The sequence below is a fragment of the Paroedura picta genome, chromosome 10 (genome assembly GCF_049243985.1).
Source record: "Paroedura picta isolate Pp20150507F chromosome 10, Ppicta_v3.0, whole genome shotgun sequence".
Lineage (NCBI taxonomy): Eukaryota > Metazoa > Chordata > Lepidosauria > Squamata > Gekkonidae > Paroedura > Paroedura picta.
This window is the reverse complement of record NC_135378.1, coordinates 29,925,119-29,941,318: the sequence shown is the minus strand read 5'-3', so window position 1 is coordinate 29,941,318 and position 16,200 is coordinate 29,925,119. Positions and strand designations below refer to the sequence as shown.

Sequence of the window (16,200 nt, the reverse complement as noted above, 5' to 3'; positions counted from 1 at the left end):
GATCCAGTGTTGCAGATTTGCCCCAAGGTTACAATTCGTCAAAACAAAGTTATGTAGTTCACTGATATATCCCTAAAAATATAAGAGAAATATCATTGTGGCTGTAAGTTGATAAGGAAGGCAGGAAATGGTCGTACTAAACTACAAGTTGACTAGATAGAGGTTTTAATTGTAGATAAAGGGATCATGATTAGAGGGACTCTATTATTATTGCAAGAGCCTAGCCTCTTGTGGCGCAGGGTGGTAAGGCAGCCAACATGCTGTCAGAAGCTATCTGCCGATGAGGCTGGGAGTTCAATCCCAGCAGCCGGCTCAAGGTTGACTCAGCCTTCCATCCTTCCGAGGTTGGTAAAATGAGTACCCAGCTTGCTGGGGGGTAAACGGAAATGACTGGGGAAGGCACTGGCACCCCGTATTGAGTCTGCCATGAAAACACTAGAGGGCGTCACCCCAAGGGTCAGACATGACTCGGTGCTTCCACAGGGGATACCTTTACCTTTTATTATTACTGCTGAAGTCTAAACTGGATTGTTTGTTACACATTCAGTCATGAGTTTAGCAGAGGAAGATAAGAACGTTTAATGCTGCGTTAAGTAGAAAGCAGTTACCTTTTGGAAAGAACCCCTTGGAAATCAGCTTTGTATTAGACACTAGGAACAAATTAGAAATAGGAGTCTGCCTCAAATAGCAGTACTTGGAAGGAGTTGTGCACAGAACTCCGGGGTTGGGGACAGAGGGTAGCAATAGGAGAGAGATCATCAAGCTGCCAACAACTCACTTGCAGAGCCCCACAAGGAGCAGTCCTCTTTTCAATTTGATTATCTTCATGTGCCCTCTTGCCTAACTGGTACAGAAGTTTGGGCTGGGATGTCATCAATATGCAGATGACACCCAGCTCTTCTCCTGATGACCGCCTTGACTTTCCCCCTGCAAGTCCTTCGAAGACGGAGGTCCTATGGCTGGGAAGGAAGGGACCATGTGAAGGAGTGCGTCTGCCCACCCTGGAGAGTATGCAGCTATCAGTGGCTCACTCCTCCAGGATCCTGGGTGTAATCCTCAATGCTTCCATTTTAATGGAAGTTCAGGTCACAAGAGTACTGCAGCTGCCATTCCAACACCTTCGGCCAAGCCAAACTACTAGCACCCTACTTGGCCCTGGAACACCTAGCCACAGTGAACCATATGACGGTCACCTCTGAACTGGACTTCTGCAACTTGCTCTACGCAGGCCTGCCCTTAACCTTGATCCGGAAACTACAGCTGGTCCAAAACGCAGCAGCCAGGGTCCTCACAGCAACACCATAGAAGTCCCACATCTGGTCCACCCTCCAACAACAGCATCAGCTACCGGTCAAATTCTGGATCAGGCTAAAGGTTCTGTTAATTCCATCAAGGCCATATGCAATCAGGGCTCAGTGTACCCGAGGGACAGTTCTGCAAAAATCTGAGTTCAATGCATTGTTTCTTTTACATTCCATGTGAACTGCCCTGAGGCTCAGGGGAGAGTGGGGTACAAATGTAATAATAAATAACTGGGAGCTTCACTTGTGCAGCAGCTCCCCATATTAAAGGAATATGGAGTTGATGTTACACTTGCCTGAATATTCATAAAATACAAGGATAAATATATTACTCGGGTTACTGTTACAAAGCTTTAAAATAAAGTATCCATTCTAGATTTTTTATGGAAAGGGAGATGTTTTAAGGGTTTCACATTTCTCATGTTACCTGCAATTTCTCTGCTACTTGGTAGGGAAAAAAATCTATACTAATTTTCAGCATATACTCATCATAAAGTTTTCAACCCTTTTACTTAAAATGTGTGGACTTAATGCCTTTCAAAGGAGATTTTACTCATTTAAGCATTTACACACAATCAGATTCAGTACAAAAAGCTTCCCATGTAGGTTTCTAAATTGTTCTGTACACACTTCATTCTTACAGGACATGTCAGTTATAATTTACACCGCTCTGGCATCAAAGTTGGCAGCAGACATGGAAATAAGTGTCAAAATGCTTATCGTATAACAAACACTGAATCAGTTGCAAATGTTCAATGAAACAGCGCAAGAGACCTAGTACTTGAATCAGTGAAAAATCACATGGGATGCTCATCCTACAAACACGACACTATTTTTTCAGGACAAATTTTGAGTCCAATGGTACCTTTAAGACCAACAAAATTTTATTCAAGATGTGAGCTTTCATGTGCGTGCACATTTCCACATAAAAGCTCTCACCTGGAATAAAACCTTGTCTTAAAGGTGCCATTGGACTGTTTTTTCAGGTTCAGCCTATTAAGTTTAAGTCTAATTCCTTGCACTAAGAGACCATCACAGGCTTGAACGTATGATACATATACCAGGTCAGAGCATCAGTTTAGCAACAGTATCCTCAGCATCCCTGATTAGCAAAGGTGCTCCAATTGGCTGCTGCTCTTTTTCAAGACAACTGCAAGCCGTATTACCTGCAGTCTCTTAACAAGAGAGGCTAGAATGAAGCATGTGTAACTAATTGTGTGCTATACCCTGCTCTATGGAACCTTTTACAAGTGATATACGAATATGGAAGTCTCTCCAACAACTTGCAGAGATGAACTAAAACTATAATTCTCTTATGCCCTCCAATTGCCATTTTCTCTACACTGGTCACCCCTCTGGGGAAGGCAAGTCCTCCGTTCTCACATGGTTATCTGGTGTATGTTCAATTATCTTTAAAAAAATTAAGGGGGGTCTTAAATTATTGACCCCTTCCATTTCTGCAGCAGTGTACTGCAAACAGATGACAAGTATATACCAATACTGATTCTTCCTTTGAATTCTAGTTCATTTGCAAGCACAATAATAGCAGCATTGCAGTGTCATATTGTCATTAGCTATCTTTTGTTTTATGTGAGTTAGACAAGAAGACAAATGTACAGAGTCATCATTTTTATTACAGTTGTCTCTATTCCAAAAAGTACAGCAGGACATTCAGATATATTTGAGACACACCGATAAAGCTGAAATATTTAATTGAAGAGAGGTCTTCTACAGGTAGTAAGATTTTCACTCCTCCCAAGCATCTCCATACTTATTAAGTTTAACTACAAAAGAAAATAAAAGTGAGAATGAGGAACTCAAGATCTGATCTGTTGAACAAACTATACCACAAAAAAGGACGGTTCAAAATGAATATGATAACAGAAGAAAGAACCTACCCTAGGCTATAATTAACATTTAAACAATTTAACAATAAATACAAATAGAAATGTCTTATCTCTTCTTTTAATTGTTATAAAACAACCAAAACGGCCTCCAGATTTAAACCGTTTTCAAAACTATATCAGGAAATGTTTAATGCGGGGCAGAACTGTTCTGTGCTGGCTCAGACTGTCAGCATCACGGAAAACCTCTAAAAGGCATCAAGCATTGCACATAAAGTACAACTATGGTTTATTTAACCTTTAGAACATCTTAACAGCATTCTGATTATCAAAACCAACTATGTTAACACTTTGGGGCTCCAGCTAATAGAGCTGGTTCGTTTGGGTGGCACAGGATTCTGCTTTTCATATGGACAGGAATTTGAAGGGCTGAATTAAGCTTGTACAATAGCCTACTATGCAATAATATGTCTTATGTCTATAAGACAACCTTTTACTAGTCAATTTATTGGTGGGTTTCCTTCCTCTGCAGCAAACAAAAATCTCCTCTATCATAATGTCAGCTTATTTGGCATTTATGCATTGTTTCATGGAATTCCCCCCCCTATGTGTAAATACAATGCCTGGAAAGTGCCCCAAAAGACTGAATAAATTATTACTTAAACTCACAAACAGTATTTTCTACCAACAGTCTACTTCATTCTTAGTTTTCCCTGTGCAGTGTTATTTTCTAATCAGAAACACACAGTCTCAATGTTCATGCCAAGTACAGTTTCCTTCCAGTAGAATGGTAAACAAATGAATACAATGGCACATCCTGTGGCATTATGCACTGCATTCATAAGCTAGTTGGGAGAGGGGGAGATTGGTGCAGCTTTCTGAAGGAACTGGCAATTTGCAAACATCTGATTAAGAATGGACCGTTATGAGAGCTTCTTAGTCAATAAAGCTGAAAAGGATATCTAGATTTAATTTGCTCAATCTCCGCACTAGAAACATTGCAGAAGGGTTAGAAGAAGAGTTGGTTCTTATATGCCGCTTTTCTCTACCCAAAGGAATCTCAGTGGCTTACATTTGCCTTTCCTTTCCTCTCCCCACAACAGACACCCTGTGAGGTGAGTGAGGCTGAGAGCCCTGATAATACTGAAGAAGAGTTGGTTCTTATATGCTGCTTTTCTCCACCCAAAGGAGTCTCAAAGCAGCTTACATTCACCTTCCCTCTCCCCACAACACACACCATGTGAGGTATGTGAGGCTGAGAGAGTCCTGATATTACTGCTTGGTGTTGTGGCAAGCCCAAGGCCAACTTTATCAGCGTTGTGGTGAGCCCAATGTCACTCAACTGGCTGCATGTGGGGAAGCGAGGAACCAAACCTGGCTCACTAGATTAGAAATCCACACTCCTAACCACTACATCAAGCTGGATCTCAATCCATTGCAACCAAAACACAGAATACTGTTAAATTATTGATGCAGATATTCTTATAAGCCATAGCTCATGTCAGCAGATGAGTGATACTCTGGAAACATTAGGGAGTCTCTTTAGGTTCCATGTATTGTTTATAAGTTTAATGTAAACCGCCCTGAGCCTCCGGGGAGGGCGGTATAGAAATATTATAAATAAATAAATAAATAAATAAATAAATAGGTTGATGCTCCACCAGTGGTCTCCATCGCTGAAATCTCACCATTTATTTGGATGTTTTTCTCCTTGTCATCGCAAAGACAAATTCCTTCTATCTTGTCATAACCTTTTCGCAAATACTACCACCAGCTAGTGGTAGTACTTTAATCCTAATTACTCGCAGGTGGAAGCTTAAAAACACCCCTCAGCTTTTTATTCATCTGTTCCAAATCTCATCTCATTTTACTTTGTTCTGATTTCTCCCACTGGCTCACTTGACGCATCCTGAAATGGGGTCCTGCATTCCTGTCCTACTTTCCCTACATCAATCCCGTACCTCTTGTTTAGATTCCGCTTAAGGTCTATTAAAAGTACTCATGAACAAAAAGCTGTCCCATCCCTTGTATATTTGATCTTTCTGAATTTTTGTGTTCTGCCTAAAAACCCCTTTCTTTTTTTTAGCTCAGATTTTTCATTTATCAAATCAAGTTCCTTTTCTATGGTATCAGTTTCTTGTTTTGCACATCATGACAAACCCAATTAATGCATTTTTCTCCACCGACTCTATATTTACACCAGTTATCTGGGGGTTACACATGTCTGCCACTCTCTTAATCTCAGCCAAACCTGTGAACTGTCTGCACTGAGAAAAGCATCCCATTTGAAGCAGCAGCTGTGATTTTAATTTTGAAGGCTACTTCACACATGATAACAAGTTGCTGTTGCAGTCGGCCATCGGTGAAGACCCCCTTATGAGGGCCCCAGAAAAGCTAAACATGAGCATCTGTGTCCCTGTCATGACTACAGCAGAAGTCATTACCAAATAATTCCACTAATAAACAATTTACCTTCTTTCTTTGGAAATCTTTCCTGTGAAGACTTCGATGGAAGTTCTGACTTCTGTGTTACTCCTGCTTCGTATAGCTGTCTGTTTCTGTTCCTCAATTCCTCATACGTGACTTCTTTCCTCTTTGGTTTGGCTTCGAGTAATGGATCAGGTTCTAAAGGGACAAAAGAAAAGCCCTCTTTCATCAACCCGTATGATGAGTGACAACAGTTGAAAGAAATCTGACTATGGTAAGAGTGATTTTTTGTTTGTCTCTCAGGAGCCACTTCACCCTAGGGGGGTGAGACTGAGGACAAACCTTAAAAAGGAATAATCAGCTCATTTCTGTACTTTGAATACATACAGCAATCATCAAGTAGGCTATGATCTATGGTCTCTATATTCCCACTGCCATACGGACTTTGACCTTTCTGAGTACAATAGCTTTATCTAGCACCTGCTGGTAACCACTAACGGTAATACATTTAGATGTATAAGGGTCAAAGCTCTTATGTTTTAGAACAGTTAATTTTTTTTACACAATCTGGCATATTTTGGGAAGGTGGAATACCAACTACACCTGAGGAGCAGGTATGTCTGGTCCTCAGAATGGCACTTAAATAGTCAAGCTTTCTGAGGCATTCTTTCACTGTATTGAAAAGTTCTTTGATCGCCTGGGGGGGAAGGCTGGTGGGGAGGCTTGGGAAGGCCCCCACCCTTGCGAGGCTCCAGCCTCGGCGGCAGGAAAGGAGCAGGGCCGCCGTGTCTTTGACGCGGCGGCCCTGCTCCTTTCCCAGCGACGAACCATCTGTGCGGGCCCTCTAGGGTGGGCCAAGTGGCACTCAGAGGGGCCAATCAGGAGCCATGAAGCGGCTCCTGATTGGCCCCTCCAAGTTTTTATCACAGACAGGCCCCACTCCTTTCTCCGCCCACACAGCCCTTAGGGCTTTATTCTTATCACTCTGCGGAGCAGTTTACAGATTACACTATCCCTGGGCTTAACAGAGATATCAGCTTCTTATCTCGCAACACATGCAAAGTCACTGAGTTCTCACTTATATCCAGAAACAATCTTCACTGGAATCAAACTTCATTCTCAATAGATCTGAATGCTAATTTACTGCCATTCATTTGTAGCTGTATGCTAATTTACAGCCCTCATAGGTCTTCTCTGCCTTAATCCTTCCTATATCAACTATAACCACCCCGTTTCTTATGCATGCAATTAGGCCCTTTCTGGAAATTAAACTCTCCACCCTGAATTTCTGTTTCATTGTATCTAAAGAAGTGAATATGCACACAAAACCTTATACCAAAACTTGGTTGGCCTTAAAGGTTTCACTGGAATAAAACTTTGTACAACTGGGATAGAAAGAAATTACCGGGTGGGGGGCATTAAGAAGGATGAATCAGAAGGCATTGGAAGGATTAAGCATCCCCCACCTCACCCATCATCCCTTTCACTAATGGGTAGACCTGTGGTTAGAAGATACGTGCCCATCAGTATAACATTATTCCATCCCAATATTACCCTTTTTTAAGTCAGAGAGCCCACAGCTGTAAGCCTGCAAAATAATCAACCGCTATCAGCATTCTAGCTTTCCCTAAAAAGACATTGTTGAAGACAAACTCTACCTTGAGGGACACTGTCTGTTATTCCAGTAGGGCTAGATTCATTCATGGATGAGCTAAAGGGGACTGGTTCATACTGAGAGCGAGGATATTCTGTCCCACGATTATCCCCAGAGTACATGGAAGAAGGTGGTGCTTCTGCTGCTGGAGAAGTTTCAAAAGGGGATGAGGAAGCCATGCTTGAGAATTCTTGTTTTTGAGAATAAAAACTGGGGAGAAAAAGATCACAATTGCAATTTATTAAGGAAAAAAGTAAACTCTTTCTTTCAGCATTGCCCTGATTTCCATCCCACTCAAGAACAGTAATAAACTGAAGCTTGGGGCAGCTGGAACAATTTCATTAAATTAGCTGAAGGCAGGCTTTTCCGGACTTCTCCTTAATAGTGAATCATTCTTGCCTTCAGCTTCCCGCTCATCCAGTTCTTGGAAGGCCTCAACTGGTACCTTTCTTTGTTGTCCCTCCCCACAGCCTCTTACAACGGTCCCTTACGAGCCCTCTCAGGGAGGTTCTATCCAATCAACAGCTAACACTATTTCAAGCCTGGCTCTGATTAGTTTGGGAAGTCCAGATTTCATTCAGCATCCCTCCTAACTGGAAAGCAGGTCTGAACAACAACAACAACAACAACAACAACAACATTTATCCCACCCTTCCATACCGCTCAGGGCAGGTAACAGCATTAAAACCACATACAAAAATTACAAGTTGAAACTTGCACAGTATAACTAATGCCTGCACTCCCAGACACAGAGGTTTTGGCAAGGAGCTAATCTCCCTTCTTTGGTCTCTCCCTCACCCCGCACCCCCCTGCCCCAGCACTGAGGCCAGCTTTTCTTGTAACCTAACAGTAACGTACAAAATGAAAATAAACTAGTTTGAAGGTGTCCTGTTATTCCCTTTAAAAACCTCTATTCATACAGAACACATGTGCTGACATGATTATAGTATTAGTTTTCTAATTTTGGTGTAGTGGTTAGGAGTGCAGACTTCTAATCTGGCATGCCGGGTTCGATTCTGCGCTCCCCCACATGCAACCAGCTGGGTGAACTTGGGCTCGCCACGGCACTGATAAAACTGTTCTGACCGAGCAGTGATATCAGGGCTCTCTCAGCCTCACCCACCCCACAGGGTGTCTGTTGTGGGGAGAGGAATGGGAAGGCGACTGTAAGCCGCTTTGAGCCTCCTTCGGGTAGGGAAAAGCGGCATATAAGAACCAACTCTTCTTCTTCTTTCTTGTTACTGAATTTGTTTCTCCACAAACACTCCCAACATCTTTTTCTTTTTTTTGCTAAAGGGATTTGTCTTTGTGGGTACCATCTAGAACACCACCACAGCACTAGACCCATGCTTTGACACATAACACCTCCAAAAGCTTCATGTTAAGATTCTTAGGCAATGAGCTTACTTATGTTCAAAAGCAATGAGCATACCTGCACACTTGTGACCCTCATCAGGACTGCTGAAGACTTATCACCACCACACACACAATTTATAACATGATGCAATGTTATGACTGCAACAAACACAGCTGGCTTACTTGAGCCCTGCACAAATAGCACAAGCACCTGACAGTGGTTATTTTGGAAGACAGCAAGGAAGAAGGGTGGTTTTTAAAAGCTCAGCTGCACCGACGCTTTCGTGGAAGGCTGCTTCTAGAGGAACTCTGCATGTTCCACCCAAATGTAAAACCTAACAATACCATTTCAGCTTTTTAAAAAATCCACCCCCTCACAATTACTCCAAACACTAGACCATCTCCTGCGATGACATAACTCACGTGCAAGGGTAAGGTTAAGTTGTCAACAGAACACCCTGAGCCATTCCCTTTTGCTCTGCTTTCTCTCTCTACACTCCATATCCTTCCTCCCTGCTTTCTCTCCCCCGCCTCTTAATTGATTTCTTTGAACATCCCCATTTCTTTGAAAGCCTAGTTCACAACAGGACGTCATTAGTCTTTAAATTCTTAAGGAGGCATGGGGCCTGCAAGGCATGAACACCACCTCCACTTAGAAGTCAACCGAGAAAGCTTTTTCTACTGCAACTTCCATATGCTGGGGCTGCATTTCACTGCACTTCCACCAGCAAACCACAACTGCTGAACTCTACTGTGCAGGATACTTTGTTGCAAGCGGCGCTAAGTAGTTTTTCTAGAAATGCAGCATGCCCTCTTTAGGCTCTGGCTTTTTATCAGCCATGGAAAAGCAGGCAATTTAATTGCCCTTTAAGGGTTGCATACTGGTAGGCTTGTTATGCGCAGGATTTCCATCCAGCAGGAGGCCCATGTAAGACATTGTACCTGCCCACGACTAGCAGAAGCAAAATGATTGAAACATAACTATAGGATGCATTTATATAAGATACATGGCAGAACCTGGATGACCTTGACAAAGACGTTACATTCTTTTCATCGAGGGTCTTATGATCGCACAAACCCAGAGTGTTATAAATTTTAGCCCATGTTCGATTTAATGTAATTAAAAAAATAGACTTCAAACTCTCTAATCAAGGTTACAACTGACCATTTAAGGAGGATGCCACATTTCAGAGTATGAGTTGTTTCTACAGTTGTACAAGGAATAAAAAAGAAAGAATGCCACTCAAAAGAACTGTGTTACTATTTAAGTGAACTTCTTAGAGACATAAGCAAAGATTGTTAAAATCTTACTCAGGTGAAATGGGTTTATGTTGCCTCAAAGCTTCTCCCAGTGGTGAATTCTCCAGTTTCTTAAACTTCTCTTGGCACGACCTCAAATAGGAAAGTTTGCCAGCAATGTAGCCACACAGGCCAGCAACTTGTTTGCAAAGGAAGACAAAACATGGATCTAAGCCATTTCAGAGTATGCAATATTTAAAATATATGTTTTAAGATCTTTTAAAAAATATAGAATCTGAATACAAAACAACACTTATACGCACATAAGCAACAAAAATTAAAATCTTTAAATCTCTAAATCACTTGTATTTCTAGAGCTCCTTAAATATTTGGCATCTTTATAGTTAACAACAGAGGACTCATAAATGGTCCTGAAAACAAATCAGCAACAGATACAGAGTTGCCTGCTTTGCAAAGCACAATGTTATTTCACAGCAATGCTTGCATTCCTCAACAACTGACCAGGAGATTGATGAATACTTCCTAAAGATCTCACTGTTGCTGGATTAATAGTGGCCTCCTAAGAAGAGTTTTGCTCTTCAAATCCCATTTGACTTAGGCCGGAGTGACTCTGTACAGCAGTGGTCCCCAACCTGCGGGCCGCGGCTCCCTCTCCCCCCCCCCCCGCAGTAAAAAACTTCCCAGGACGCAAGCTTGCGGCCCGGGAAGCTTCTTACTGCGGCAGGGCGGGGAGAGGGAATCGGGGCCGGGCTGCGCCCGTGCGCGGGCGCGGCTCACGGGCGCGGCCCAATGCGTGGGCGTGGCCCACGCGGGCCGCGCCCCAATGCCCTGCCGGTCCCCAACCTCAGAAAGGTTGGGGACCACTGCTGTACAGGACTGCACTGGGAGGAGGAAAACCTGTCCCACCCCCCTCCCTGTCTGTAAGGATCTGTACCATCCTGATTTGATTTGTTTTCTATCAGCTGGGTACCACCTCACATGCTATTATTTCCTTTCTGTTTTGTATTTTTTTTTGTCTGCATACGCTTAGGCCTGATAAGGAGAGGGGGGGGCACCTGAACAACAGCCCTTTGGGCTTATTGACCTTCAAATGCTTGTTTGGAAGAGGCTCACTAAACTCTGCTCCAGAGAGCATCCCCCATGAAAACTTAGGGTCTTCCCACACAATCTTCCTTCTTGCAACAGTTGCACTGTTGATATTCACTTGTTACTAAGATCTCTTGGCTCACGAATCCCTGCGATACCAATCCCTTTCTCAGGAATGTGTTATTTTTGCCTGTGCTCAAGCTAAAATTTCAAGATGTCATCAAAACAAGACCCCCCACTATGAACTTTTCTGTAGGTCTGACAGCAACCCATTGTCTCAACAATGACCCTTTAAGTAAAATGGAAATGTGTTATATGATTCAAACTTACATGCAAGTTTTGGGAAAGGGCCAAATCTTGAATGCGTAGTAAGAATTCCTGGAAAAAAAGAGAAATAACTACATACAAATATGAACTAAAAATCAACCAGAGCAGCATTCTCCTTTTAATATATTGGCCGACCCTTTAGATTCAGTGATCAAAGATCTTCGGCTTTACAGCTGCACCTAATAAGGGGAATGATTATTTGTTTTATTGTATGGCATGTTCAGTATAGCCAGGCAAGGGGCATTCAAAGGCAGTTTACCATTCCCTGCCTTGACATTATGGCCCTTAGTATTCCTTAGAGGAACTACCACCCAAATCTTAGAAATCTCTCATCCAAACATTACCCAGGGTCAGCCCTGCTTACCTCCTGAGATCTTATGGGATCAGGTTTGCCTGAGCTATTCAGATCAGGGGAGAGGAAAGATGAAGGGCTGGAATGCAGCAAACCTTAGTAACGTATTTCAGAGCTGGCTTTTTCATATCCCGTTTTTCACTATCCAAAGCAGTCCCAAAGAGGCTTATACTTTCCCCTTCCTCTCTCCACAAACGACACCCTGTGAGTTAAGTGGGGCTGAGATAGCTCTGTAACTGCTCTGTGTGAACAGCCCTAAAAGAGCTGTGACTAGAACAAGGTCACCAAGCTGGGTGCATGTGGAGGAGGAGTGGGGAATTAAACCTGGTTCTCCAGATTAGAGGTTGCTGCTCTTAAATATGATACCACGCTGGTTGAAAATCATATCCCCCCCCCTTTCATTGGCTTTCAAAGTAAAGAAGCTAAATAATGTCAAACATTGATCTAGCCAGAGCTATGCATGGAGCATACTATGATCATTTCAACATAAGGAGCAGATCTGCACACACAAAGTAATGCACACAGAAATCTCCCATGTTCCCTGAAAAGAATGGAGAAACTATTCTAGGGCAGAGACATGGAAGATTGCTGGACTGCAGCACCAGCTTCCAGCAGCACTCAAACATATCACATATTATAACTCAATGAACTTTGCAACAATGTTGTGTGCTACCTGGGCCCTGTATAGCTCTTACCATGACCCCAAATATTATATAGGCTTATTTACAAGTTGGTTGACTTTCACGCTTCCCCCAGCTTAACCCCTAAATTTGCATTGCTCCATCCCTGCGTCTCTTATTCAATAACCATTTCCTCCCTGTGTCTTGTCCCCATAACATGGTTTCTAAATACTACGAGACACACATGAATAAATTCATTTGAAGTTTACCTTTCTTGATTAACATCTGAGTGACCAGCATGCTTACAGCAGACATTGGCAAGGCTGTGAGGCAAGGAAAGAAAGCTGTTTGTTTCTGTGATTAATGTTTACTGGAGCCACGCCCTTCACCTTTCTTTTTAAAAGGGAACTTCAGCAGAAAAATTGACTATGAATTTTTAAACATGCACAATGCATAGCTCGCAGGGTACTATGTTCCCCCCCCCCCATAAAGAATTCTGGCTGCCATTTTAAATGCTTCAAGCCCATGCACATGTACACCCAGCTTAAAGCAATCCATTTCTTTCAAACAAGGCTCACACTTAACAGATCTTTCAACATTTTTGAAAACTCAATTTCTTTCAACATTGGCATGGGTTTCCTAAGAAAGGTTCACTGGATGCAAAGCTTTACGTTAAGGATTTGGCAGCCAATCCAGTACCACTGCACCAGCACGTAAGTGCATGGATTAGTATGGCTGCAAATGCAACAGCCACTTTCATCAGAGAAGGCATGGCAATGCCAAGCAAAGCACTTGTGCATCCGTATTAGAGATCCCGGTGCTCTAGGACTGTAAGTGAGGATCAGAGTTTAAATCCTGATCAGCCATGAAAGGCCCTTGCTGATCTTCAGCCAGTCACTATTGCTTTAAGTCTAACTGAACTCATCACATGCTGCAGACATGGAGCTAAGTAACACCTCTTGTGGGCTGTCTTGAGCTTTTCTCGAAAAAGAATGGGATGGAAAGAGGATTAAAACACTCTGCAACATGAGGGTGCCTTGTGATGTCACAGCAGCAGGTGCTGGGGTAAACACCTCAGATCACAGGCATGGAGCTGCCCCTCGGCATCCTGCTACACAAGGAAGTCCAGGGCACTTCTGGGAGATCACATGAGGCAGCTGCTAGGGGATGACCAAGGCTGTTGCTCTGAATGGACAAATAGAAACTCTGTGCTTGTTACTATTTATGACGTTTTGGAAAGTGTGGCTCAATCCCCAAAGTGTGTTTTAAAAACATTAATGCACAACGCCTGTAGAATTATGTGAATGTTCTTTCAGGTGTCACTGTTAACTCAGCCAACTGCCCGCAGACCCTGGTGAAAACTGCTGTTTCTTTTAAGCACTGGCCCGTCACCGGTTGGCAAATTGCAATTAAGGCAAAACAAGAAAGCAAATGGTGCATTTCTCTTACCTCTGTACCAGAAGCTCTCGTAGTTGCATTCTTTGAAGACTCGCCTTTCATCTTCCGTTGGTATATATTTTATATTTAGTGCACTCTTTTTTTAGAACAAAAAAAATTACTGCATGATGTATGCTAGAACTATGGTGAAATATTCAATATGAATGTTTGCCAAGACTGTATATGTACATGAAAGTCATATGTTAATTGAGAAAAACAAGCATATTTACTGATAAATACCTTGGTAAACTGCATAGGACTATAACACACTATTGATTCCTGCATTTTCTCAGCCTTTGGACTCCATTAGGTTTTTTCTTCTCATCTGATTAATTCATGCTGTTCACAAATTAAGAATAACTCACAAATGCTTATGCCACAAAAAACTTGCTAGGTTTGGATTCACTAGCCTCACTGTTTTGTTTTTTTTTACTTTGACAATCTGTACACTAACTATATTGTTGTGCTACTGAAAGATTATGTCCCCCTCCAATAGTATGCAAGTCCAGTCCGTATTAAGAAGAAGAGTTGGTTCTTATATGCTGCTTTTCTCTACCCGAAGGAGGCTCAGAGGCTTACAGTTGCCTTTCCTCTCCCCACAACAGGCACCCTGTGAGGTGGGTATTTATTTATTCAGGAAAATGTTATGCCACCTCACCAGGAACCTGCCTGAGGCCCCTACAAAAACTGTATGACTGGCTCAAACCAGAACTTTAGAGTGATTAACAGCAACATATTGTACTTTAAAGAGCCTCTTGTGGTGCAGAGTGGTAAGGCAGCAGACATGCAGCCTGAAAGCTCTGCCCATGAGGCTGGGAGTTCGATCCCAGCAGCCGTCACAAGGTGACTCAGACTTCCATCCTTCCAAGATCGGTAAAATGAGTACCCAGCTTGCTGGGGGGTAAACGGTAATGACTGGGGAAGGCACTGGCAAACCACCCCGTATTGAGTCTGCCATGAAAACTCTAGAGGCCGTCGCCCCAAGGGTCAGACATGACCCGGTGCTTACACAGGGGATACCTTCACCTTTTTATTGTACTTTAGGGCTTTTGAAAGGGGGGGGGTGTGGTGGTGGTTTCAAAGGCAGTTTATGATTTGAAAAAGTACAAAATCTTGTTTGAGTAAAGCCCTTTGCTACCTGCCAGGTACAAAATTCCACCCAATTCTCCCCTTCCTCCATCTCTCTCTCTCTCCATTTGCATGCACTCAGGATTGTTGGGAAGGGGGGGGGATTTTTTTTTGGGGGGAGCTAAGCATCTAGCCTGATGCTAAGCAAAACTTCAAACGTTTGTTTGCTATTTTATCACATTTTAGCTAGTCTAATGTTCCTATGTATTACCAACTTTTAAATTACTTAACTTGATATATTCGATTTGTATATATACATATAATATATATATTATCCAGCATATGGTGATACAGCTTGTGTTGGCCTGAATGACCATTAATAAAAGTTGTAGCTTGTAGTTAGTCTACAACAGGTACACTACTCTGGTTCTTCAGATGCAGAATAAGTCTGATACCCCTTAAGGTGCCTCTTTGTTTGTTTTTTGCTCTATCATACTCGCAGTGAAAACCTATGTGAAGCTGCTCCAGTCTAAACTATAAGATGCACCCAGTTATGTGGCCAAAAACCGTAGATGTAACACATCACTACTGCAATAGACGGTTAGATCCCATTCAATTTATGCAAAACTGTATTTTATCTAACTATTATGCAAAATAACTCTAAAGCAACACAGCCCTTTCTTCTTTTCTTTTTAAAAAACCCTGCCTCGGTAGTTCCGCAATTTCGTTGCCTCCCCCAACCCCTTAAAACAATTACGCTTGACGCCGATGGCGACAGGAGGGATCCATGCTAACTGAAGCAGGGGAAGGATATCATAATATCAACCCCGTCCCTGCCAGCGAGGCATACCTGAGCCGGGCTGCCATGGGATTCCCCCCCGACCTGCCCGTGAGGCTCCATAGGTCAGAATGCGGGGAGGGGGAGAGAAAGAGGTGCCAGGCTCATCCCCGGAAGTCCCGCTTCTCCGACCGGAAGTGCCCCAAGGACGAACGTTCCTCCCCCCTACGGCCCACCCCGGAAGCGGAGGGGACGGCGCCCGAACCTGCTCGCTCCCGCGGCCCTCTCGCGCCTCCCTAGACGGGCATGAGGCTGTCGTCACAGGACTCCGCCCAGAGAGCGCGAGAAGCCGCTGCAAACTCCCCCGAGACAAAGGGCAGGGCAGAGCCGCCAAAGCGGGAGCTTCCTTCCCCCCCCCCCCCGGACATCCCCGCTTCCCCCTCCCTTGAACAGAGTTGGAATCCAGGCACACCTTGGGCGCCAGCAACGTTTTCTTCAAGGCGGAACAGAAGGGGAGTCCAAAGGCGCCTTTAAGGCTGCCTTGGACTTCAAGGCACCTTTCAGTTGGCCTGCTGCTTCAGGCCAACACGGCTACCCACCCGAATCTTTCCTTCAAGGTATCGGGCGTGTATGCACACCTGGTCAGGAAAACTTATGGCTTGGGTAGAAATTGTGTTGGTCTTAAGGGTG

General features: G+C 43.4%; 1 protein-coding gene across 3 annotated transcripts; it reads right to left on the bottom strand.

The window, feature by feature from the left end:
- Window positions 1-2,915: 2,915 nt before the first annotated feature.
- OCIAD1 (OCIA domain containing 1) lies at window positions 2,916-15,754 on the bottom strand. 3 transcript variants are annotated; one of them, XM_077301989.1, is made up of 9 exons: window positions 15,583-15,724; window positions 13,905-14,003; window positions 13,677-13,761; window positions 12,497-12,550; window positions 11,259-11,306; window positions 9,894-10,020; window positions 7,231-7,436; window positions 5,618-5,770; window positions 2,916-3,085 (listed from the first exon to the last, which is right to left on the bottom strand). In XM_077301989.1, the coding sequence occupies exons 2-9, from the start codon at window positions 13,947-13,949 to the stop codon at window positions 3,048-3,050; spliced, it is 756 nt and encodes a 251-aa protein (XP_077158104.1). In that variant the 5' UTR covers window positions 13,950-14,003; window positions 15,583-15,724; the 3' UTR covers window positions 2,916-3,047. The 3 variants fall into 3 exon arrangements, with proteins under 3 accessions (XP_077158104.1, XP_077158103.1, XP_077158106.1); XM_077301988.1 differs by lacking the exon at window positions 13,905-14,003 and having other exon boundaries at window positions 15,583-15,754; XM_077301991.1 differs by lacking the exon at window positions 13,677-13,761 and having other exon boundaries at window positions 15,583-15,723.
- Between the last annotated feature and the right edge of the window lie 446 nt (window positions 15,755-16,200).